General features: G+C 40.0%; 1 protein-coding gene across 3 annotated transcripts in view; it reads left to right on the top strand.

Annotated features, from left to right (window-relative positions):
- The first annotated feature begins 3402 nt into the window (after positions 1-3402).
- syt7b (synaptotagmin VIIb) overlaps positions 3403-24526 on the top strand; it is a 127428-nt gene continuing 106304 nt past the window's right edge. For all 3 annotated transcript variants that reach the window (XM_006780219.3, XM_006780218.3, XM_006780217.3), the window contains exon 1: positions 3403-3722. In XM_006780219.3, the coding sequence (XP_006780282.1) occupies positions 3674-3722 (49 nt within the window). In that variant the 5' untranslated portion in view covers positions 3403-3673. The remainder of the gene's footprint in view (positions 3723-24526) is intronic.

Genomic DNA, 24526 nt, shown 5'->3' with positions numbered 1-24526 from the left:
TATAAATAAATAAATTTCAAGTATACATGACAACAAATAATTAGAGAACCAATCACAGAGGATAAAGCAACCCCAGAACTTAATGCTATTACCACCACGTTTCTCCAGAGAGATGGTATTAACCATGTGATAAACAGTAACTTGGAGTTCAGCCAGAAAGCTCTGTTTTAATCTCATTAGAGCAGACATCACTTTAGCTTTTCCCCTTAGTTCTTTAAACCCCATATGGTAAATTCCAGGTGGAAAGAGTGCCTTTCTAGCTGCTTTACAATGATGGAGTGGTGCTGAGATTATTGCCCTAATGCCTCGCCACAGTTATCGCAGAGATCTACAAAGAATACCTTGGCGCTTAGTACTTGTTTTTTGCCACAACATGCAGTCAGATCTGTAGGACCTCAGAGACACAGGTGTACCTTCCAGAAGGTTTCAGTCAGCTTCAGGGCCATTTGCCAAAGGGTGTAAAGTGTTGGAAGACTGACATTTTGTTTTTAAACTTGTAAAAGTTTAAAAAGTATATATTTCCAGTTGTTCAAAATTGGCTACTGAGTTCTGAATGACATACAAAAGCAGTTTTATTAGTTTCATATTCTGCAAAATCATAAAAGCTGTCATTTGACTTCTGTACATCTGAGATAAATAGGCTGTAACGATATTCCCAGGGCTGCTTTAAACTAGCTCAGCTGTAATGTTTCTAACAGTGCTGTTGATTGTAATATGATGAGTCTAAGATTACCTGGAATCTAAGCGCTCATGAATCACTCTTTTATTGTTTCAAATAAACCAACATCTCTCCAGACTGTGACGATATTTCGCAACGTCACCGAAAACGCCCGAGGGATTAAAGCACGGCTCGAGTTGGGCTGATGAATGTGTTGTTTTGCGTTCAGAGGAGGCACTGTGACAGGCTAATAAATATTCATCACAGTGACAGTGCGAAAAAAAGATGAAGCTGTGAGAGTGAGAAGGAGAAGTTTCTGTCCATATGCAAGGGAAGCGTATTTTTCAAGAATTAATCAAATGTTTATGCAACAGATTAAATGCATTCCACACTTGACATAAAGCAGAGGCAACAAAAGCTAAATCGTAAAACTATCTGCTTTACACAGATGCACAAAGCTCATACAAGATGTCAGAGGTGCTATCACAAGAAATGTGTCAGACAGAAATCTGCGTGATTGAACAACTGAACAAAGGTGTAACATTGAGTCAGCATAGCAGAGCAGTCAACTGGCACTGAGCTTTTTGAGATAAAACACTGCTACATGCTGCAAATTGAAAAATGCTTTCTATCCCTGACATAAAATTTCACTGTTACTTCAAAGATAAAACTAAAAAAAATTCTGGGCCTCCCCTAAAACAATAAGGACATGCATGATTAACTTCTACACTTGAGCTGCACTATATTTACAGCAAGAAGCTGAAGATAGCTCTTCCAATGGGTAAATAAAAAAGAAGCTAAAATAATGGTTAACTGGGGGTGCTTCTTCCTTACAAGTTGGAATTGTTTGAAGTGGATGTGTAAAGTAATTTGAATTGATTTTCACTAAATGTGGTGCTGTACATTATGGCCAAACATCTTCACTCTGGTCCCATCTGTCTAGATGCAACTTTGCAAACCCAAGCTGTGCTCCTTTTAGAGAAACACAAGCTTTCTGCTGACAACCCGTTCAAACAGCCATACTTGTGCTTTCTCTTTGTTTGGCACCATCTGACCTTTGGGTGAAGACCAACAAACTACCAAAACCAAAACCTGGAGATAATCAGCTAATTAAGGGTAGCCCCACCTGGCTGGTCATTCCTATGGAAGCAAGGTTAAGGTTGGACTTTATTTTTTCAGGGTTGCTTGTGAACATGAATGTACTATGTTGACTTAAACAGTTTAAGAGCCAAGAAATGTTCCACTCTTGGGAGTCTCCCATTTGTGATGAACAAACAAACCAACAAACAAAACTTGCTTTCTTGTGTCACTTTCCAGGTCTTTAGCAAATTATTGACAACTCAACTTTGGTGTTAATTTTGGTTGCTCTGTGGCTCAAAATCACCAAAAACTTAGAGCCGATAAATCTTATTCCATATAGTGCATTTTTCAAAATGCCATTCTAGTTGGAAAAATGTACACACCAATGGAATTTTTTTTTTTAAAAACTATTAAAATATTAAATATTAACAAAATATTAAGTATCAAAAATACTCTCAGACACGCAATCGCATTAGGTTGAAGTAATAAATAAGTTGAGATCCTGTTGTAATAAAATCGCTAATCAGGTTACCAGCTCTGTGCTGCATTTCTGTCTTTTTATGGCTTCAAAACGATCGATTACACAGGAACAAAGAATAGAAGAGAAAACGGGTTAAAAGATATTCAGTAAGTGCATTTCAAAGACACATTTACAAGAACCTAAAAGCTAGAAATTTTTAAAGCACTTTATTGCAATGCTCACTATACATTGTAATCTTCATCTTTAACGTTTTATTACTTTTTTGTATATAATTTGCCCGCTAAACGCTTTTCTTCGACTTCTTTGTTAACACTGCATGCGACTTTCAGTTTAGTTGTAACACTCGGCGTTTGATCGGCTTTAAAATCACCTCCAATATTATATGTTTAACCGAAAGACAGCGTCCAGGTGACTGATTGATGGGTAACACAACACTAGAGATCGCCATTGAGCCACGATCCACGCGTGGTTCCGGGCGAACGTGAATAGTGAGTAAATGTGCCTTATCGACTGTATAGGCCTTTTGGCTGTAATGGCATTATTATAATAATTAAAACGCACAGACTGCTCATGACACTGCTACTAATGAAAAGCTTATTAGAGGGTCAACACGTGAGCGAGAGTAAAACGTATGGGCTACAACTTGGACACGTTATGCGTAAAAGGTATCAATATTCGCAGAGATTCTCACATGAATCCCACTGATTAGGCTATCGATCCGTAGTGAAACCACGGAGATGAGAGTGATCAGCACTTACTATTTAGATCAGTAATTCGTGTAATTTATTTATTTCCTCCCTCTTCTGGGCTCTTTTTTTTATCATCTCACATAGTAGCGACAGACTTCTGTAGCAGACTGTATGGTTACTAGAATCGATTGTCTGTCAGAATTACCTCTATTATTAAAAAGCTCGGAAAGGCTCCGGTTCACATGACAGTAGGAACCTCTCATTGTGCAGCTCGGAGTGAAAGAGAGGCTTTGACTCTGTGTGATGAGATGAAGACCTCAGATGAAATGGTCAGCAGCACCGAGGGCGCACGGATTCCTCGCCTCGGCTCTGAGTAGACGACCTCCTACCGACTTACTTCACGTCACCCCGCCCGTCTGCTTGCCGTCTCCTCCCCTAAAACCCTTCCTGCGACCAACCCTTTGAGCGACTCTGGGCTTAAAAAAATAGAGACTGAGAGAGAAAGTGAGAGAGATAGCGAGAGCGAGCCAAAACACATACTCCCAACATCACTTAGACTATCTTCTCCAGCACAACAAGGGGAGGAGGACGCACAAGTGGAGGCGCGTCCATGCGTGCCAACCGGCAGACGAACAAGACATTAAAGCGGGCAAAGGACCACAAATAAATTGGAATAAGACTGAACTCTTTGGAAAAGCGCACAGCTTTGCAAAAAAACCCCCAAACAAACAACACCCCCCAAAAAAAGACAGTCTAGATGAGTGAATGGTAAGAAGAGTCATGCATCTCAACGGAGGAGCAGATAACAGCAAAGGTGAGTAAAAATATTTCAGCGGCCATCAGTGGATAATTTTAATCAGGCTCTCTGCATAGTTCAAAGCTCTCGCGTTGATTGCCAGATGCCCTTGAGTGTGCCATGTTGATGTCAAGTAATGATGCTGGGGGTCATTCCAACAAGCTAATGGTTACTGCTGTCATGGTTTTATTAGTGCCTGTTTGCCTTTCACCAAAACGCACTGAAAAGCTTCGCATGGTAGTGAGAAGGGGTGCTGCAATACACCCAAGGTGGCAATAGTGACTGTCTGTGAGCCAGCCACTTGAGCACTTGTTGTTCTCGATTTGGATCCAGTGTGCACGGTCGCATCCTTGCACGGTCGTTCTTGCACGGGGTGACCTGAGCATACATGCACAAGGTCATTTTGATGAGCAGCCTGTCGTGTTTGTGCAGCTTCGAGGTGCGTGTGTTTGTATTGTTGTCTGTAACTGAGACGAATGCGTGCCCTCCGCTGTGGTCGGAGGGGGAGAATTAGAGAGCAGACGGTGTGTAACGACACAACGCTTCCTATCAAGATAAGTACCGATGGCTGTTGATGCATCTGCGAGAGCCGCGGTGTTGGTGGTGGGGGTATTTTTACTCTCAGTCTTGGAACCGAGGTCGAGGTCACTGACTAACACCTGATGCTGATGGAGATTTGCCTCTCAATGTCTGTCGACATGACGCAGCCCGTGTCTTACTGAGCACTGTAAAATAAACAGCAACTGGACTTGTGTCCACCACACCCACGCACTCAGCAAGTTAAATGTATTATAATGACTGGCATCAAGTATATGGCACTATGATCCACAGACTGATTATTCAAACTACTGCATGTAATAGTCAGTCCCCCATAAACGTGTGATATCTGTAGTACAGTTGTGGGCAGAAGAAGTCTTAAAAAAAAACAAAAAACTGAAATACTAACGAGCAACACCACAGTGTAAGTGCTGAAAATCTTTCAACTTTTTATTTTCTCACATCTGAGCAGCATGCTGATAATGATGTGATACAGTTTGAATTGGAGTACAGTATTTCACATTTTTATTTGCAAGTGGTGAGCTTTACGGGAGGCTAATATCTTTGTTTTTACCAGCTGTAAAGCGTGCTGTTTGGTGAGGAGTTCCCCATGTGGAGAGGGGTGACCGGCACAGTGGCACACCGCATCGCCCCTCATTTGAAATGTCTTACGACCTCATTGCCAGATATGGTTTCACCAGGGACAAAAGATGAGTCACCATCTGCAACTGGAAGTGATTTCATGATTACATGACAGGCGTGTGTGCGTGCGCGTGTATATTCCTGTATTACTCTGCTCGTGGGGACATAAATGTGCATACAGAGTCTCAATGTGTGGGCATGCTTTCCTTCTGGGGACGAAAGGAAAGCATGCCCACAGTGTAAATTACAATAATTTAGTTTGAAGATGCGCTTAAGGCTAGGCTTAGGTTAAGATGTGGTAATGGTTAGGGTTAGGGAGTTAGCAGCTATGTTAAGGGTTAGGTAAGACTGTAGCAAAGGAAGTTAATGTTCTCGGGAGTGATGGAAGCGTGACTGCATGTGTATTTGCACATGTGTGTGCTTGTGTGAGACAGAGAGAGTATGTGTGTCTGTGTTTGTGTCTGAAAGTGAGAGGGAACGTGTGAGAGAGAGTCGTGAAGCCAAAAGGTATTAATCAAAAGTTTAAGTGTAACAGCAGAACTCAGGCTAAAGCTCGACTCCTTATATATTGAAAACACAGAAATAAATATTATAAATGTCACTGAATAACATCAGTGATGACAGAGACACTGCGTCCAATATAATAACAGCTTCTTTTTTTTATTCTAACAGCAAAAATATTACATGTGGCATATTAAAGATGTCTGAAGTTCATGAAGTTAATGTTCTGTATGGCAGCTGAAGCAGATGGTGTTTTATGCTTATAGGCTGTTTACTGTGTCAAAATGAATCAGATCAATGGCTCAGACTCATTACCCCAAAAAATTATAGCCAAGCCTCCAGCTTTAATTGTCACATTGCATTACCTTAGATAGTCTAGACAACACAGAAACACGTTTTCCAGCAGACACAATCTATTTCAAGATTAATTTCAGCAAACGGTTCAGTCAGCAAAGCGTTTGTAATTTGTCTTAAAAACAACCGTGAGTGTTCTTTCTGGAGCTCATACATTTTTAGCTTCACGGGGACAGCAATCTAAACTTCAGCCATCGTTAGCCCTCTTCTGCACCGTGGTGCGAATTGAGCAGAAGGGTGTCAGTCAAACTTTGAGTGTAGTTTACCGCCGGATTAATGTGTTTGTGTAGATTTTACCTGGAGATTGAATTGATATTTTCCCTGCTTGTTGGCTCTTAAGCAATAACTGTACTTTGGTTTAAAATCATCCTCAATTTACACTTTCCTATGAAATAATACATTTGTAAAACACTGCATCAACAGGCTTCCTGAGTATACCTTTAGGTGTAAAATGCAATCACTTGGCCTTTTTGTCCAATTGGACATTAGTGCTAAAATGTGTTTTATGAGGCCACCGTGGCCTCTAACCTTATTCTAATCAAGTGAATGGTTTTGCCAAATGTAATGAAATCCCATCCATGGGTTCCTGCGGCATTGCTTTCACAAATAATGGGACAGATGTGAGGTAACGCCTACCCTGACATTCATAAACCAAATTCAGATTTGTTCATGTTTGAATCTAAGTGAATATTTGTGCAAAATTTTTAGAAATCCTTGCAAGATGTTCAAGTGATATTGTGCTCAGAGTCTGAAGCAGACAACCTCGTAATGCTCAGCGCTCACGGTGATGAGACTTTACTTGTTTATGTGACCAAGATTAGAAAAACCCAAACTCATATTGACTTTACCATAAAAAAGCTGATCTGGCAAACAAATAATCAATAAATGCATTTGCTGATTGTTTTTTTCAATTATCTCCAAAAATACCAATTGTGGCTGCTCTTAAGTCACTTCAGCTTCATAATGACATGTTGGTGACAGGGCATATGAATACTTTCATATTTACTCATGATAAACATTCTTAGGTCAAATTTTCAATATCAGACTTCTTGTAAATGTGGAGTATTTGTGCTTCCCAGTGTTACTGTCATTTATTTGAACATAGGCTACTTTTTACATTTTTGTCTTAAATGAAAGAAACAAGCACATATAACATCCCATATACAGTAACTATATTATACTATTATAAATAACTATTTACCTTGACCCTGTGTGTAAACGTAATCTTACGAAGTTTTTAAAAAAAGGTTTTCCAGACCATTTCAAATATTTTCTTTGTCCATGGAAATATTACTTTTTCCTAGTGGAAGTATTGAACTCATCCATCATACCCAGTGCATACGCTTGATTTTGTGAAGTAAAACAAGTGAACCAACACACTGCAATTACATCAAGATTTGATATAAGCTAGGATGTGAAGCTTTATTCATTCTAGTTATATCACCACTAAAGGAGACGCCATCTAAAAATATCCTCATTTGTGGTTATGTCAGTAAATGAGTTCAAATTTTGATGCTATAAAAGCAACACCTCATTTTCCCAAATATTGATTAGGCTCACAGCAAAAATAAAATACATTACATGCAGTCTGCAGGATGTTATGTAATTCTTTCCATGCATAGAGTCACTTTTTTGTGTCTAGTTCCCCAGACGAGCATCTATTATGCAACTTAAAGAGGGGAGCATATCATTGATTTGCAACCCAGTATTATTTATTAACAGAAAGAAAAAAAAAAGGATGGAATAAGAAAAGGTATTGTTCCAGGGACTAAGAGCATGAATACGACAGATTGAGGAGCTATTTATATAGAACCAACAAGCAATTTAACACAAGCAGTTACCAGGGACAGCACTGACAAGACAAAAATGTAAATGCACAAGCAGAATAAAGACAAGACCACAAGTTTGTGGAGGGCTTGTAGAACATAATCAGAGACACCTTTTTAGTGTTGTAGTAATCAGTGGGTAGTTAGTTGTGGAATTCCTGCATTGTTGTTGCAAGTTCCCTTCACAACAGCTCAGGTGTAAATGTCAGGTCTTAAGTAAGCATCAGGGCAAAGTGCAAAAGAGACATCTTGTTAATCAAGCATGTGAGAACAGTCAGCAATAACCACTCAGTATGAGTAGCGTTGGGATTCAGTGGGAAATGTTTAATTAATATTACGGTTCAAAACTAATGGACTGGAATTATTATTAGTGGTATGAGACAAACTGTTAGGGAGACAGAACACTAATTAATAGAATTTGAAACAAATATATTTTTATTCCCTGTTTAATTGTGAGCCACAGTGTTGGGCAAACAAGCCACTTAGATTTACAGACTCAAGAGACCAGACGAAGAGGACATGAAAGAGGAAATATTGCTCTGTTCTACTTAGCTGCGCACATATTTTTAACCGAGGAGGAAATATGATAGACTACCGCTTAAAAAATGATGACTGAATTAAAAAGTCAGACAGGAGGGGCCAACAAAGAAATAGACACAGCGTGTCACTTAGAGGGACAGATCTAGGCGTGTCTCGAGCTAGCAGGCCCGGACAGATGAATTCTTTAGCCTCGGTAAACTGTCACATCGTCACCTCGTGCTGTGAGGTTTGAAATAAAGAGAGCAGCAGCAACAAGGCTTTTTCTCTGATGAAGGCATCAAAGTGAAACACGTCAGGTTTGCCAGTGCCTTTGTTTCAAATACAACTAGAATAAACAAAATGCCAAGTGATGTATCATTAACATATTTTTTTAAACCCAGAATTATTTATACTGGTGTTTTTATTGCGAGCATACCCATATTTATACCAGAAGTAGGCAGGTCTATAGAAAAGTTATTAAATATATATAGAACTTATGTCATTTTCTTTATTGATATGGAAAAAAAATGTGTGCACAGACCCAATCATCTATCCAAATATACATTGTCTTAACCACTAATGCTTCTTAGGGTTGCAGGGAGACTGTTTCCTATCCCAGCTGTCATAAAGCATGGAGGTGGAGTACAACCTTCCAGTCCTACACCAGTCCATCACAGAGCTATAGGGGCAACCACACACTCACATCCACACCTACGGCCAACTTACAATCACCAGTTAACCTAACAAGCATGTCTTTGGCCTGTGGCAGGAAGCTGGATCACCCAGAGGAAACCTACACATGCACACTCATTCAAGCCCCACGCAGACAGGCTCCAAACTGATCAGGATGTTTAAACTAAGAACCTGTGAGGTGACAGCACTAACCACTGCACCACTGGTTTGTGGTTAAGCTCAACGTGTCCACGCCGAAGATGGCATTGTAATTGTTCTCAGATTCTTTTCTTGACCCTGTTCACCATCTTGAGTTTTACTTTGCACCTCACGAATACTTGTGGTGGAGAAGATTGTGGAATCTGGCTAAGGTGGCATCGAGGAAAGTAGTGCACCAATCTGCTGGCAGTGTGGGTTGAAAATCTTACTGGCAGATTTAGGGGGCTGGTGGAGGAGACAGAAATAGATAATTGGAGACACAGGCAGAGACGAAGGGAGAGAGGTAGTGTAGATTTAGGGAGAATGTCTGTGTTGTTCCTGCTAGTTGTGAGTACTTCTCAAGAAGAGGCAAGTGACAGGAAGAGACATATACTATGCCTTTTAATCAGTGAACTCATTGAAGCAACACTGATCTCCACACACTTTATACAGCAAAGCAGAGAAAGACAGTAGAAAGCAGAGAAAGACCCAAAAATCTAAAAGTGCTTCTTTTTAAATGCTGATTTATATTTACACATTTACACATTAGCAGAGGAATGCTGTCGAGGCTCAGTAACAGAAACGGTGTATTTAAATATCTTATAATGCAGCTACATGTACTTTCTCGGAGTCTAAGCAGTTTGATGTATGAATAAATATGCACAAAATAAATGGTATGAATCAGCCCCGTGATACAGGAGGATGTTTCTGTGTGCAGAGTTAAGATGAGCAATAACTTCAAATTTAGCACTGACTAATAAATGTTGTAGAATCTTTACATGAGCACATCAGTATATATAAATATTTTTTTGGCTAAATAATCATTATCAGTACTGATTATATTTCCACTTTACTTATGTAAGTTAGGACTTTTTTAGTGTTATTTCTATCTTCAGTAATTTGCTTTTCTAGCCAAGATTTGCCAATTGGATGCATAAAAAGGCATAAGATGAGCTGTCAGCGGATGTGGGTTGGCATGGAGATCACATGTTATCAGCTCATCTTCTGGGACTGTTGCTGTACACAGATTTTGTGGCGTACATGAAATAACACTATGCTCAGTTTTGGGGTGAATCCCTCTGCGCTCTTTGTTTCTGACACGAGCTTCACAGGGAGACTGTGAGACTGTAACAAACTGCAACAGTTAATCCTTTTCTGTAAGACTTTTCTTGGCTGCATCACGCTGTCTCCATGATCTCCCCTCAGAAGTCTCGTGTGTGTGTTTGTACCTGTTTAGATATCTTTGTGAGGACCAGAAATTGGCGTGCTACTATACTTGTGAGGACCAACAGTCACTTGTGAGGACACACATGCTGGTCCTCATAAGTTTAATGAGACTCAAAATGTGGTTTTAATCTCAGGGTTACAATTGGGTTATGGCTAGGTTTACGGTAAGGCTTAGGCATTCATTTTTGATGGTTAGGGTTAGAGTAAGCAGCTAGGGGAAGCATTATGTAATTATAATGTAATGAGAATGTGTTTGTGTGTTTTATGTGTCTTTGTAGTTGTAGTTTCTCTATACAGCAATACGAATACAATAAAGATAAAAATGCTCACTTTCCTAGCACAGTTTATACCACATGGTATTAATGTTGTGCTATTTGATTCTACAAGCAAAAATGGAAACTATCTCCTTTTAATTATATACAAATAAAATGAAACTGTTTTCATATGAGATTTAGGTTCAGCGCAATCACAACTTGCATTACATTATGATGAATTTTAAAAAGACATTGGAGTGATGTAACTGTGGTTTGTTTTGATAGCATACATACAAAATGCACATATACAGAGGACATGGGTTCAGAATTTAATCCTCTTGCAGTTATGTTTCATTAAACATGCCTTTCCTGTTGCAACCTCTCTCGGAGACAGAGATGCAGAAGTAATGAAAATAGTATTGACAACGTATGCTTGTTCACACCTGGCATTAGAATATATCTCTACATGCATTCAAGTGCTAATGACTCACCCATTTTCTTCCACTTATCTAATTCCGGGGGCAGGAGTCTATCACAGCTACCACAGGATGTGAGCCTGGGTACACTATGGACAGGTCTCCAGTCTGTCACAGGGCTAACACAGAGAGACAGACAGCCATTCACACTGAATATTCACACCTATGGGCAATTTAGAACCGCCAATTAACCAAATAACATTAAATGAATGTCTTTGGACTGTGGGATAAACTCCACACAGGAAATCCCCCAGCCAGAAACGTAGATTCAAACCCAGGACTTTCTTGCTGTGAGGCACTGGTGCTGACCACTTGTTGCTTGTGGCGAAGAATGAGTTCAACTTTTGATCAAATCAAATTTTCCCTCCAATGTGAAATGCTTACTCTTTTTTACAATCTCAAAGTGCCACAATCCTGCACACGTGCAGTTTTGCAAACTCATATCTGCTGAAGCCACATTGCTCAGTATACTAATGTACTGTCAGTCTGGAATCCACACCATACACTTAATTTGAGGCCTGCACCCTAACCTGGGATTCAACCAAAAGGCTGTATACTAACTTTAAAGTGTTTAGTTTTAAGTTGCAAATTTGACAAGCAGCCTTGAAAACCGAAGGCTGCGACAGAAATGGCTACTAGTACCTGCAGGCACCCAGTACTATGCCGATACGCGTTGTTGTTTTCACTACTGGGAGCTCTGTAGGTTCAGTAGTTTTCCACTACGAAATAGGAAACATTTGCATAGAAATTGCTAAAAGAATGCACCCACATGAGGCTTTGACTGCTCCTTTATATGGTCTGAGCTTCTGCAGGTAAACATCAGGTTTCTGCCTGCTGATGGCGTGACTGTGGTTAATGTTTGGTATGTGGTTACAAGTGGACACAAAGGACTTGTAGTTTGGTAAAGTTTTTGGAATTAGGATAACTATTTCACTGTGTTTAGAGCATCTCCACTGCTAAAAGTAAGCATGTGGCAAAGGTCAGGGAACTCTTAACCTATGTTCACTTATAGCTGAAATGGGAAACAAATAGTTGTGTTAAAAACTGTGCATTCTTGATCCATCCATCAAACCTCACTTCTTTCCTATTGGCCTGTGCAAAGTGGTTATTTTGATGTAATAAGCTTATCTAAAAAAAAAAAAAGCAAATGAAAAAGATTTGTTTTTATTTTCCTTCTTTCTTCAATAATAACTACTGAGAGATTTGTCAGTTTGCATGCCGTCATGCTATTTTGGTCACTTGCTGAAACGACTAATAGAGCTGTTTGTGTTTAGAGTGACTGTTTTTCTCTTGCAAAGAATGAAAGAAGACAGGTTGAGAGAGACCAAATTCGCAGAGGCCTTGATTTATACAGAGGCTTAGATTCTCAACCCAGCAGAGACCAGGTGCCCCAAATCAGTAGAAGTTGTTTGTGCTGTGACAGAGACGTGACCTGCAAATACTGTTGGTTGTTTTGCTGGAGTGCTGTAGGCATCATGGTTTTCTAACAGCTCACTGAACAGGAAGGTATCCTGGGTTGGGACATGTTTGTTGCAGGACCTCTGATTAACATTTTAGTTTGACCACTGCTTTGCGAAACGGGCACAAAACCCACTGTGTGCAACAACAAATGGTGAAGTGGTGATTGCTTTATTTTAGTGGCTATGAAGAGCAGGACAGGTATTTGTTGGGACTGCTTTCCCAACCCACAGTGGCCTTGTGTGTCTCTGCAAGGCACTCAGGATGAGTTAGGCAGAAGGCTATTTGTGGTTTGTTTTCCTGTCCAGAATGGAGGCTTTAGAGAGGGAGCACTCTCACATCAATAGTAAACATGGTGTTCCCTGACTTTCCCTCTATTATTGAACAGGACACAAAATTAAATCTTTAAGGGGAGGCTTGATAGCTGGGGGGATGTTTGGATGGCTACATGGATGGATGCATGGATAGATGGATGGATGAATGGGTGGATGGAAATTATCCAAGATACAAGATTTGTGCACCCCACCTAGTCGAAGAGAGGCGAACAGGATATTATAAGAAGAGATATCAGCAGTCTAGCCAGGAACAGATGGTGAGACAGAGCTACGCACAGACAGGATCTTCCTGCCAATACAGTACTGACAGGGAACAGTGTCAGTGTGCACATGCAAAGACACATATAAACACAGTCTTTGACTTGTCAAAGTCTCGATGAGGGAGCATCAATGAAGTCAAAGGCTGCATCGCTGTCACTGTCAAACCCCCAAGCCTTTCATTTCCTCTCTCCTCTTTGTTCAGTTTCCTCTGCTTTTCAGTTTTCTGATTGCTCCGTGCCTCTTCGTCTTCCTGTAACTCATTATCCATCCTGAAGAACGTGTTAGGATAATTTGTTAATGCTAACAAACACTGACACTTGCTTGATAAACTTTGCCTTCATTTTATCAGCTCTTGGTGTTCAGTTCCCAGCAAAAATCGTTTATGTTGGGCTAGTAAATTATTCATTTCAGGTATTAGAGAGGCAATATAATTAAATAAGCTAATGCAAAGAAGCTCTCAGGGACTATAAAATATAACATGACTGTGTAGTTCTCCCTTAATTAGATTTATAATTCCTCTGATGCACATCAGACATGCGAGTGTTATCCTGGGGTAAATCTGGCGCCAGCTGGTGTGTATGTAGCATGTGGAGCCCTGGGAGTCCTGGGAGCTTGTTGTCGTCAGGTGGTGTGGCCCGAGAGAGCTGCTGCAGCCCACCTTAACAGACACACACTGACCACAACCCTGGGCGTAGCACAGTCCCACAGATGGCTCTGTTTTTCATTTCTTCCAAACACTGACCATGTTCTTCTAAGACTAAGAATGTAATTATTTTTAAAGTTTTTCAGGGAAGTGTACGTTATATGGTTGACAAGTATTGCTCAGATGAAACATCAACATTTTCCCTTTATGCAGCTGATTGGGCTGTCAAGTCTTCTTCGGGGCAGCTGTTCTGGGAACTTTTTTGTCAAATAGAGTCTTATTTATTCCCCAGCATTGGAATCTTTTAAAAACAGGGTGAAATACAATCCATTAAAAATGCTGAAGCATGCTTGATTAACAGTATTATCATTAACAGGAAACTGAGTGGAGCCATTGTATGCATTTACACAGTATCACTCTCTATTCTTTCTTATTTGATCTGATGTCAAGCTAGTTTTAATGGGTTAATACAATTTTACTCAATGTTTTGCAGACTAGGATACTATAAAAGTGATGAGCTGCAACTATCAGTTAAAAGGAATTCATTGCATCCTTTTTTTTAAACAAACAAAACACAACAACAAATGATTTGTGATTTAAATTCATTCTCAGGAATTTTGGTTTTCACCAAACTATAATCCCAATGGTGAAGACATTCAATTTAGATTTTCTAGTAAACAGAGAAAAATCATATTTGATTAACTGGAATCAGGGAATAATTGATTATTGGAGCTGGCTTTGCTGCGTGGCTTTAGGGAGTTTAATACTGGCCTGTTGTGGGCTCTTGTGAGCTGACTCAGTGAGCTCCAGTTGGGAATAGAGCCAATTAACAACATCTGCATGGCTGAGAACAGTGCTAAGTGGTGCACGAGTGTGACCTTATCTTAAAAATTGACCAGTTTTCTATTCTTGTGTTATTTTCACACTAGTTTTAATTAAAACTGTCAGTATACAGAAAATGATTTTAGCATGCACACACTCATACCAGCAACATTGCCAGTGTGCTCAGAAACTAGTCTTTCTAAGGTCTACTGCAGTCTGTAAATGTTGACTTAGCAATGTGGAAAAAGTCTCACAGTTTCACAGCGCATCAATGTGTCCAAAGACAGAAGACACATCTCAATCTTAATCCTAAAATGAAAACTCAGTGTCTTGTTTGGAGTGTACTCGCACAACCCTACACCAAACATGCACTGCAGGTGGTGCTCCTGCAAAGAAACACAGTCCACGGCACATCTGCTGAGTGAACAGGCCTTATGTGGGCTGTCTGTTTACTATGTAGTGCAGGCAGTGTTAGTTTTGTTGCTTTATAAGAAACTTCAGTGACAAAAATTATTAAAATAGCTCCCAATAAATTTCCAGCAGTCAGGTATCTTTAATTAGCTTGTAGTTGGCACTTTAATAAAACTGTCATTTTACTGTCCCCTCTTTTATAATTCTGGGACGGAGCCTACCAGCTGAAGTGGATGAATACCGTAACAAAAAAACCCTCCCTTCCCTGTTTATTCAAACAGAAGCACAGTCTCTGACCTGACAATTCACACCCAGTGTAGTGAAGGTCTTATTTTGGAGAGCTTTTCCCCCCCTGTCAACCTCCAGCTGCCAGTTTCACTCTGCTCGGCTTGGATGAAGCTCGTGGTCATTGAGTTGCCGCCGTGTTGAGCAGCAGCTGAAGATATGCAGGAGCATCTTCTCCTGAGGCAGCGAGGTGACTCAGCTTCGCTCCTGAAGAACAAACTATACATGCTGTTGCACATACAGTGACTTATTTTAAGAAATTTCTGAACAGTTTAGTTTGAGATGTACTCATACCACTGTTTTATTGTTGTTGTTTTTTTATTTTCTCTGATTTTTTCCTCCATGATTTTACATCATGTTACTTTTTCCCCTTTGATGTACTTTGTGTAAATACAGCATGTTACTGTTAGCTACAAGTATGTATTCTGTCCACCCGTTACTGATCAGTAGTCAACTCACTCTCTGTAAAATTTAAAGTATAAATGCAAAAATAAAATTTAAAGTGCTTTTAAAAGCTTGGCAAGACCCGCACATCCTCGCAATACAAGTCGGCCATATTTTCCATTACAACTAGACGCCCACCACCTGCACTGATGCCTCTGCCACTGATGATTGTAATTGCCATATTCTTGTTATCAAATATCTATACAGTGTCCTTTCTCCAGGGAAATGAGATGGAGAAATATGAGTATGTGTGTTTGTTTTCAGGTTAGAATAATGGAGGGCCTCATCACTTTGTAAATGAGTGTTTGCTCATGCATATGCGTCTGTGTTTGCAGCAGTGTGTCACAACATCCACATCAATTTTTGTGTCAATGCCAAGCTGAGGTTCTCTTGCTCCTCTGCGCCTCCTTCAGCTTCCCTGTCTTCTGCTTTTAAGGAGTCGTTTTTATTTCCTTGTCTGTCTAAAACCATCATACATTTAAAATGATTAAATTATGGGGATGGAAAGAAGCCAAGAATGGAGAGGGAAGGACAGGAGGAGGATGGAGAGCAACAATGGCACTCTGCTGAGGACTTTGGAGAGACAAGAGTTGGCAAAGTCGATATAATTTTAAGAGTAGAAAAAGATCCACTGAAGCAGTTTATTTATCTATTCATCTAGTGTAAGAAGCTATAAAAGGCAACAAAAGAAGAACGTGTAGTTTCACTAATTTGGATAATAACAAATGAAAAGCCATCTGTGAAGCTGCTTTTTCTTCCTCTTTTGGCTGGTCCCTGCTGGAGTTGCAGTGGATTATGTGCCTGCATCTCACCCTATATCTAGCATCCTCTGCTATCCCCCTTTCCTCTTCCTTTGTTTTGAGGTAATAGACTAAAGACAAAATTGCTGCTAACCCTTGCCCTAACCAATTCGATTGGGAAATTTTATTGATGATCCACATATTTGATTTGGCAAGGAGTTTATGCCAGAATCTGTTCCTAAAGCAACTCCCCCATTTATCTAGGCTTGGGGATTGCACTAGGAGTAGAGTGACTTGATTAAAAACACTGTGTGAAACTAGTACCGCATATTATTCATTAGTAACAGAGGAATACAGCAAGAAACCAACGTTTCTTTTCGATACTATAACCCGGCCCACAGGTGGCAGGTTTGGATTTAGTCACTCAACAGTCACTGCTACATTTTTCACTGACTTTAAATATAAAATATTTTTTTAAATTCCTTTCCAGATGATTGATTGACTGACTGAAGGCTTTATTTGTCACTTGCATTTGCCTGCAGTGAATTTTGACTTTTTCAGCTAAATGGATAGAATTATACCCAAGTGGAAGAGAACAGTTGAAAGTGAATAATGATAAACTCACAGTCCATAACTCTGCTACTGTTATCCCCACAATGTAGATAATTTCTACTAAAATATTAAAGATTTTTCTTTAATTCAACTATATGCTGATGATACACTGATTTATCTCCACTGCTTCCAAAGACTGAGACATATTACAATATGATCAAATGACTCATCTCTCAAGTCAAATGTTACCAAAGCTACCAATAGTCTAATTACTTTATTTAAGTATCTTGATTTCTGGATTTTGGATCTAATCATTGCTTTTTACCTTATGGTAGAGCACAGAGTATTAGAGGTACCAAAACAGGATTGTTTCTGTTTTGAAGAAGTGCTTACAGTCAATGAGCTTTTTCTGGAACAGCATCTAAATAATAGATTTTACTGCCAGTTCATATCAGAGAAATCAATACTTACCCTTCTTCCACCGATCAGTTGAAGCTGATATGTGAACATTAGAATACTATCAGCTGACTGACCTTTTCTTCTTCCTTTTGTTTTGTCCTGCATTGATTTCTGCTTTGGAAATGCACTTACATTGTTTGGTGGGGGTGCTCATTTGGGTTTGGCCAATATCTATCATGTGTATGTGTATGTGATGTCTATGATCATTTATCCATCCATCCATCTTTTGCCATTCATTCAGGTCCACAGAGACACTCAGAATTCCCTCTCCACACCTACCACCTTCAGCTCTTCCAGGGGACACAAAGGTTTTCCCGAGCCTGTTGAGAGACACGGTCTCGTCAATATATCCTGGGTCTGCCCCGGGGCCTCCTCCTGGGTGGACATATCCAAAACACCCCACCCAGGAGATGCCCATGAGGCATCCTAGTCAGATGCCCAAACCACTTCAACTGACTGTTTGGCAGCTCTGTCATGAGCTGAGGTCCTCACCCTATCTCTAAAGCTGAACCTAGACAAAATTCAGAGGACTGATAAATTAATTTACTTTAATGTTCGGTTGCTGTTGTAAGAACTGGCCAGGGACATTTGATCAATGAGCACGGTCCCTGTCAAATAAACAAATAAATTAAAAAGTAGTGCAGTGAGATGATGCTATCATTTGGCACTGATAATGCTGAAAATTGGAGATGATTAGCAGGCAAAATATTCAGTATTTCAGTGTGACATTATGGACTTGTTGCTAAAGTTCACCTGGAGCTGATAATAATTTTATTACATCTACATTTGGTCATTAAGGATAATTTTGAAAAGTGAAAGTGGTCATAGCGTCAGAGTTATCTAGTGAGGGATGTCAGCATCTGCACCAAATGTCAAGGACCGTCCTCGGAGAGCTGCCAAAGTCTTTTTGTTTTGAGGAAATGTTTGGGTTTCATAAAATGAACTAGTGAGATTCATTGATTGAAGACACTGAATGTTGTTAAGGAAAAAGAATTAAAGAAAAACAAACATCATCCATACGACCTGAGTATTAGAGAAGAAATGAGAAGAAGACGAATTCATGGGGAAGTGAAGTGAAATGGACATAAAAGTTCTGAGATTTCTTGTTGAGTTTCGAGGTTGTTTACTTGGTTACATCGATTGGTGGTTGAGTTGCAGGAGAGAAGACAACACACCTCAGTACTGGGATAGCAGTGTTCATTTATAAATAAATTCTTTGAAAAGTTTTCAAGGAACTACCGCAAAAGAATGTAGCTTATTTCCAAGATGGTTAAAAAGGGAAATTAAAAAGATTAAAGGTGCAGCTGAGGTTTTGTGTGAAGTAAAGCTGTGTTAGATCTCACCAGACCCCTAACATGGATAATAAAAAATAACAACCCAAAAAACAAAGTAGCAAACTGCTTATCCAAACTAAAATAAACCTTCATGTGGCTGTCTAACTCTTTGTATCTCACTATCTGTATGTATGCTAGAAGATTTGTTGTATCTTCTCCTTGTGAAGCTGTCCTAGATTCCTGTGGCGCTGTGGCCCAGACTCATGAAACAGCGGTGTGCTGCACGGATCACAGGCGCACATGCTGGACACACGCGGGCAGAGATAAATACCGCAAGGGGGAAAAATTAAATAAACAAAAACAAAGAAGACAATGTGACAGAGATGTGTGCGCACAGGCTTGTGTTGTGCTTTGGTATATGTTAGAAATGGATAGTAGGGGATAAAGAAGATAAACAAAGATGGACATAAGGTAAAGAGGCAAAATGAGCTGGTGTTTGTTTTCTGTACCTTCTTTCCTTCTCATGTACAGCTGGTAGATGGATGCAGCAGCTACAGTGGGGCAAAAAAGTATTTAGTCAGCCACCGATTGTGCAAGTTCCCCCACTTAAAATGATGACAGAGGTCAGTAATTTGCACCAGAGGTACACTTCAACTGTGAGAGACAGAATGTGAAAAAAAAATCCATGAATTCACATGGTAGGATTTGTAAAGAATTTATTCATGAATCAGGGTGGAAAATAAGTATTTGGTCACCTCAAACAAGGAAAATCCCTGGCTCTCACAGACCTGTAACGTCTTCTGTAAGAAGCTTTTCTGTCCCCCACTCGTTACCTGTATGAATGGCACCTGTTTGACCTCATCATCTGTATAAAAGACACCTGTCCACAGCCTCAACCAGTCAGACTCCAAACTCCGCCATGGCCAAGACCAAAGAGCTTTCGAAGGACACCAGGAAAAGAATTGTAGACCTGCACCAGACTGGGAAGAGTGAATCTACAATAGGCAAGCAGCTTGGTGTGAAAAAATCAACTGTGGGAGCAATCATCAGAAAATGGAAGACATACAAGACCACTGTAATCTCCCTCGATCTGGGGCTCCACGCAAGATCTCATCCCGTGGGGTCAAAATGATCATGAGAACGGTGAGCAAAGATCCCAGAACCACACGGGGGGACCTGGTGAATGACCTGCAGAGAGCTGGGACCAAAGTAACAAAGGTCACCATCAGTAACACACTACAACGGCAGAGAATCAAATCCCGCAGTGCCAGACGTGTTCCGCTGCTGAAGCCAGTGCATGTCCAGGCCCGTCTGAAGTTTGCCAGAGAGCACATGGATGATACAGCAGAGGATTGGGAGAATGTCATGTGGTCAGATGAAACCAAAGTAGAACTTTTTGGTATAAACTCAACTCGTCGTGTTTGGAGGAAGAAGAATACTGAGTTGCATCCCAAGAACACCATACCTACTGTGAAGCATGGGGGTGGAAACATCATGCTATGGGGCTGTTTTTCTGCCAAGGGGACAGGACGACTGATCCGTGTTAAGGACAGAATGAATGGGGCCAAGTATCGTGAGATTTTGAGCCAAAACCTCCTTCCATCAGTGAGAACTTTGAAGATGAAACGAGGCTGGGTCTTCCAACATGACAATGATCCAAAACACACCGCCCGGGCAACAAAGGAGTGGCTCCGTAAGAAGCATTTGAAAGTCCTGGAGTGGCCTAGCCAGTCTCCAGACCTCAACCCCATAGAAAATCTGTGGCGGGAGTTGAAAGTCCGTGTTGCTCGGCGACAGCTCCAAAACATTACTGCTCTTGAGAAGATCTGCATGGAGGAATGGGCCAAAATACCAGCTACTGTGTGTGCAAACCTGGTAAAGACCTATAGTAAACGTTTGACCTCTGTTATTGCCAACAAAGGTTATGTTACAAAGTATTGAGTTGTATTTTTGTTATTGACCAAATACTTATTTTCCACCTTGATTTACGAATAAATTCTTTATAAATCCTACCATGTGAATTCATGGATTTTTTTTTTCACATTCTGTCTCTCACAGTTGAAGTGTACCTCTGGTGCAAATTACTGACCTCTGTCATCATTTTAAGTGGGGGAACTTGCACAATCGGTGGCTGACTAAATACTTTTTTGCCCCACTGTATGTGGCAGGGTTATGTATTTTTTAAGGCTTTAGGCAGAGCGAAAGCAAAAAACAGGAATCTGTGAATACTGGTGGGCTTTGAAACAAAATGAGAGTTTGTCTTTCAGATGGGCTCATCTGGCTCTCAGTAATCAGCTCTATATTCTGTCCTCTACAACCTGAGACAGTTTACAACTTGTTACATCATCCATCCACAAGCTTTGTTTCACTTGGGTTTAATGTTCATATATCATATCGTTTGATATCAAAACTTTACAGACACTTACAGACAGAGATGATTGCACTCAGCATGCTGTACATTAGCAGACTGAAAGAAAAATATATTTCTTCCATATTTTAATGTAAAAATTCAGGTTTTTCCTCCTTCTCTATCGTGGATAGAGATATTGCCCCAAAACTGCCATATTTAGTAGGTTTTCATTTGGCTTTAAGAGGATAGACAGTACTGGATAGGTGGGCAATAGCTGTTTATTCCAAAGATGTTTCTGCTAAGTATTAGCAAAAAAGGCACTAACAAACAGTGCCTTTCATAAGTTTAAAAACAGGCTTGGATTCAAAAGGAATTAAACTAAAATTTAAGCATTTTCCATGTATTAAAACGTTTTTCTATCAGACAAAATTTAATTTTACTTTGGTCCAAGTTATTCTGACTTGGTGTTTAATGTGTGTTGTTGGTGATTTTTAGACTCAGCAGAGTATTTGTGACAATTCCCTCACTCAGTTTTGTAACTTTATCTGGTCTGCTACTCTGTGGCTGAGTTGCTGTGTTTCTTAAACACTTTCAGTTTGCAGTAATACCAATTACAGCTTATCTTGGAATATATAAGAAGGAATACATTTCACAAACTGGCTTGCTGCAACAGCTTGAAGTCACTGAGCTCTAGAACAACCAATTAATATGCACGTGTTTGTAAAGGCAGACTTTGTGGCTAGGTGCTTGACTTTATTCACCTGTGGCAATGAGACCGAAAACATCTGAATTCAATACACAGCCTTTACAACAATACATAGAGTGAACATTAATGAATCATTAATGATTTAATGATTTTCTGGATTTCTTGGGTTTACCTGTAGATTTACAGAGCAGTCTGAAACAAATTAATGACACAAACAAGGAAAACACATTTTAAAGGCAGAGCAGTGTGAGGAAATATGGATCTCCGCTTTACTTTTGTAGTACATTTCATTTTAATCAGTTTTTCACTCTGATTTTATCCCATTAGTTAAATCATTTATTAAACTATCCCTGTGTTTCTCTGAGTTTTGGCTTTAGCGAGTCTCACCATCCAACTTAGGATCTGTCAGACATTTTAAACTTTAGAAGATTATTTGTTCACAGTACTTCTAGGTCATCATACATATTTCCTTCGCTCGAATCAGCTTGTCTCCCCATCCCGCTGTCGCTTCTCTTTACTCGCTCTCTTTTTATTTCTCACTATCTCTCCCGGCACTTTGGTGAGTCACCTTGCATGTCTGAGTAATTATACACATCCCCTGGCGCACGCATGCACAACAATGCAGTCACAAACAAACTTGGTACACATCATGCATTTTTTTCATATATTATATATATGTTTTAGTGGGGGGGAGAATCTGCAAAACTACAATGGATAAACATTTCTAATTGTAAGCAGTGGACTGTTAAGTGAAGAGGGGTCACCTTAGATCAGCCTGCAAAACAGCCTTGTGTCAAACAGAGGGGATGTGTTATTTCAGGTATAGTTAGACAATAAAATATGAGTCAGAGAGGTTTGAGTAATACATACGTGGACACCTTGGATGCTTATTAGATGTCCAAACGCTGAGCTGCAGACTATAGTGCAACAAGAAAGAATTATATTAATACTGAAAGTAATGACAGTGAGTCATTTCATCTTCTGTTTTGATCTAAAGGTTTAAAAAAAAAAAACAAAGAAAAATGACCGGTCACGTTCCAAAGTAATCTACCAGAAATGGGTTTACTTTGAAGGCTGAACAAGAAGAAAATGATCCAATTTTTCAACAACACACGTTTCTGAAAATTAAACTTCTGTCTGGCTAACAATGAAATGTGTTTGGAGCTTAAACTGGGAGATAGTTTCTGCTGTGACTGGTTTTCTCTCATCAACTATTGTGCTATCACAAGGGTCACCCCAGTGAGTACCTCCGCACGTTTGATTTGGCAAAGCTTTCAAACAGGATCTTCCTGATGCAACCCCAAAGAGATTTGCACCTTGTCCTCAAACCAGGGAGCCAGTAGACTACCTCTTCACTTCATCTACAATGTGTGTGAGAAACTTACCTTTTGAGCTGAGAGAAAGCAGTAGTCTGAGAAATAAAAATAGTCCTGTGCCCTTTACACTGATCAGCATTAAGATTAGGACCACTGGCAGGTGAAGTCAATAACACTGATCGTGTCTTCATCGTGGGACCTGTCAGTGGGTGGGATATATCAGGGAGCAGGAAAATGGCTGAGCGAGTTCAATAAGGGCCCAATTGTGATTGCCAAACAAATTGATCAGAGCATCTCCGTATTTATTGCTGGTTCTGATAGAAAGGTGTCAGAGTACAGAGAGCATATCTGCAAACTAGTCAGCATATTCCCTGATGTCTGTGGCCTCTTTAAGCACGATAATGCACCCTGCCACATATCAAAAATGTTTCAGGAATGGTTTGAGGAGCACAACAGGAAGTTTGAAGCCTTGACCTGGCCTCCAAATTTCCCTGATCTCAATCCAATCAAGCATCTGTGGGATGTGCTGGACAGGCAAGTCTGACCCATTGATGCCCCACCTCCCAACTTACAGGATTTAAAGGATATGTTGCAAACACGTTGATGCCAAACCACAGCACACCTTAAGGTGTATAGTGGAGTTATGGCCTCGATGGGTCGGGGCTGTTTTGGCAGCAAAATGAGGACCAATTGAAATTTAGGCTGATTAGGCCATAATGTTATGTCTGATTGGTGTATAGGGTCCTATATAATGAATATAAGGTTGTTATGTGTGAATAATCCTTGACTTTAATCCTCACTGACACACCCACAAGTAAAAGAACATAGAAAATCATAGCCGTTCAGCTTCATCTTCATGTGCTTAATGGCAAAGGTGCATTAGGTTACCTCTATTATGCCCCCTGGCCATTGCAAAGTAAAGCTCAGTGAGAAGAGCTGGACTTCTCTTATGAATTAGATATGACATTAGAGAGTATGTTAAATTAATCATGACAAAGGATTCCAGCTTGATTCACATATTAAAGCACTCTACCTTTAATAATGACTAATTATTAACAGGGTGGTACAGGGCCATGATTTTACAGAGGCAAATCCTGATAAGCCAGTGCAGAAATGTCTCTTCCACCTCAAGTAACTTTGAGGTAGAAAATTCATCTTATTCCTCTCTGTCCTGTATTGTTTTTTTCTGGATCATATTGGCATAAATTAAGCTTTGTATCAAGCAACAAAACAAAGAGAGCATGATTCAGTAAATAAAATAGTACACAGCTTCAAAGGAAACAATGCACAGCTACTTAACTGCCCCACTAGAAAACAGAATAGCTTTGGAAATCAAGTGGAAGTAGAAATCTACTGCCTAACAAAGAACCACTATTAACAAGACACATATAATATTTTGCAATAACACAAAAAAACAGATGAGGTCAGGATGGCTAGAAAAGGAGGAATGAGAGTCTTGCTTCAGCAACAGCATGTCTGCTGGGCTCTCTGTATAGCCAGATATCTTTTGGGTAACCAATTGCCTGCAAACCCTTCCAGACAATGAGCCAATCAGCACCC

Source organism: Neolamprologus brichardi, chromosome 1 (assembly GCF_056152115.1).
Source record: "Neolamprologus brichardi isolate AB-2024 chromosome 1, ASM5615211v1, whole genome shotgun sequence".
Lineage (NCBI taxonomy): Eukaryota > Metazoa > Chordata > Actinopteri > Cichliformes > Cichlidae > Neolamprologus > Neolamprologus brichardi.
Note: the sequence above shows the minus strand (reverse complement) of the source record. Positions and strands in the feature narration are given on the sequence as shown.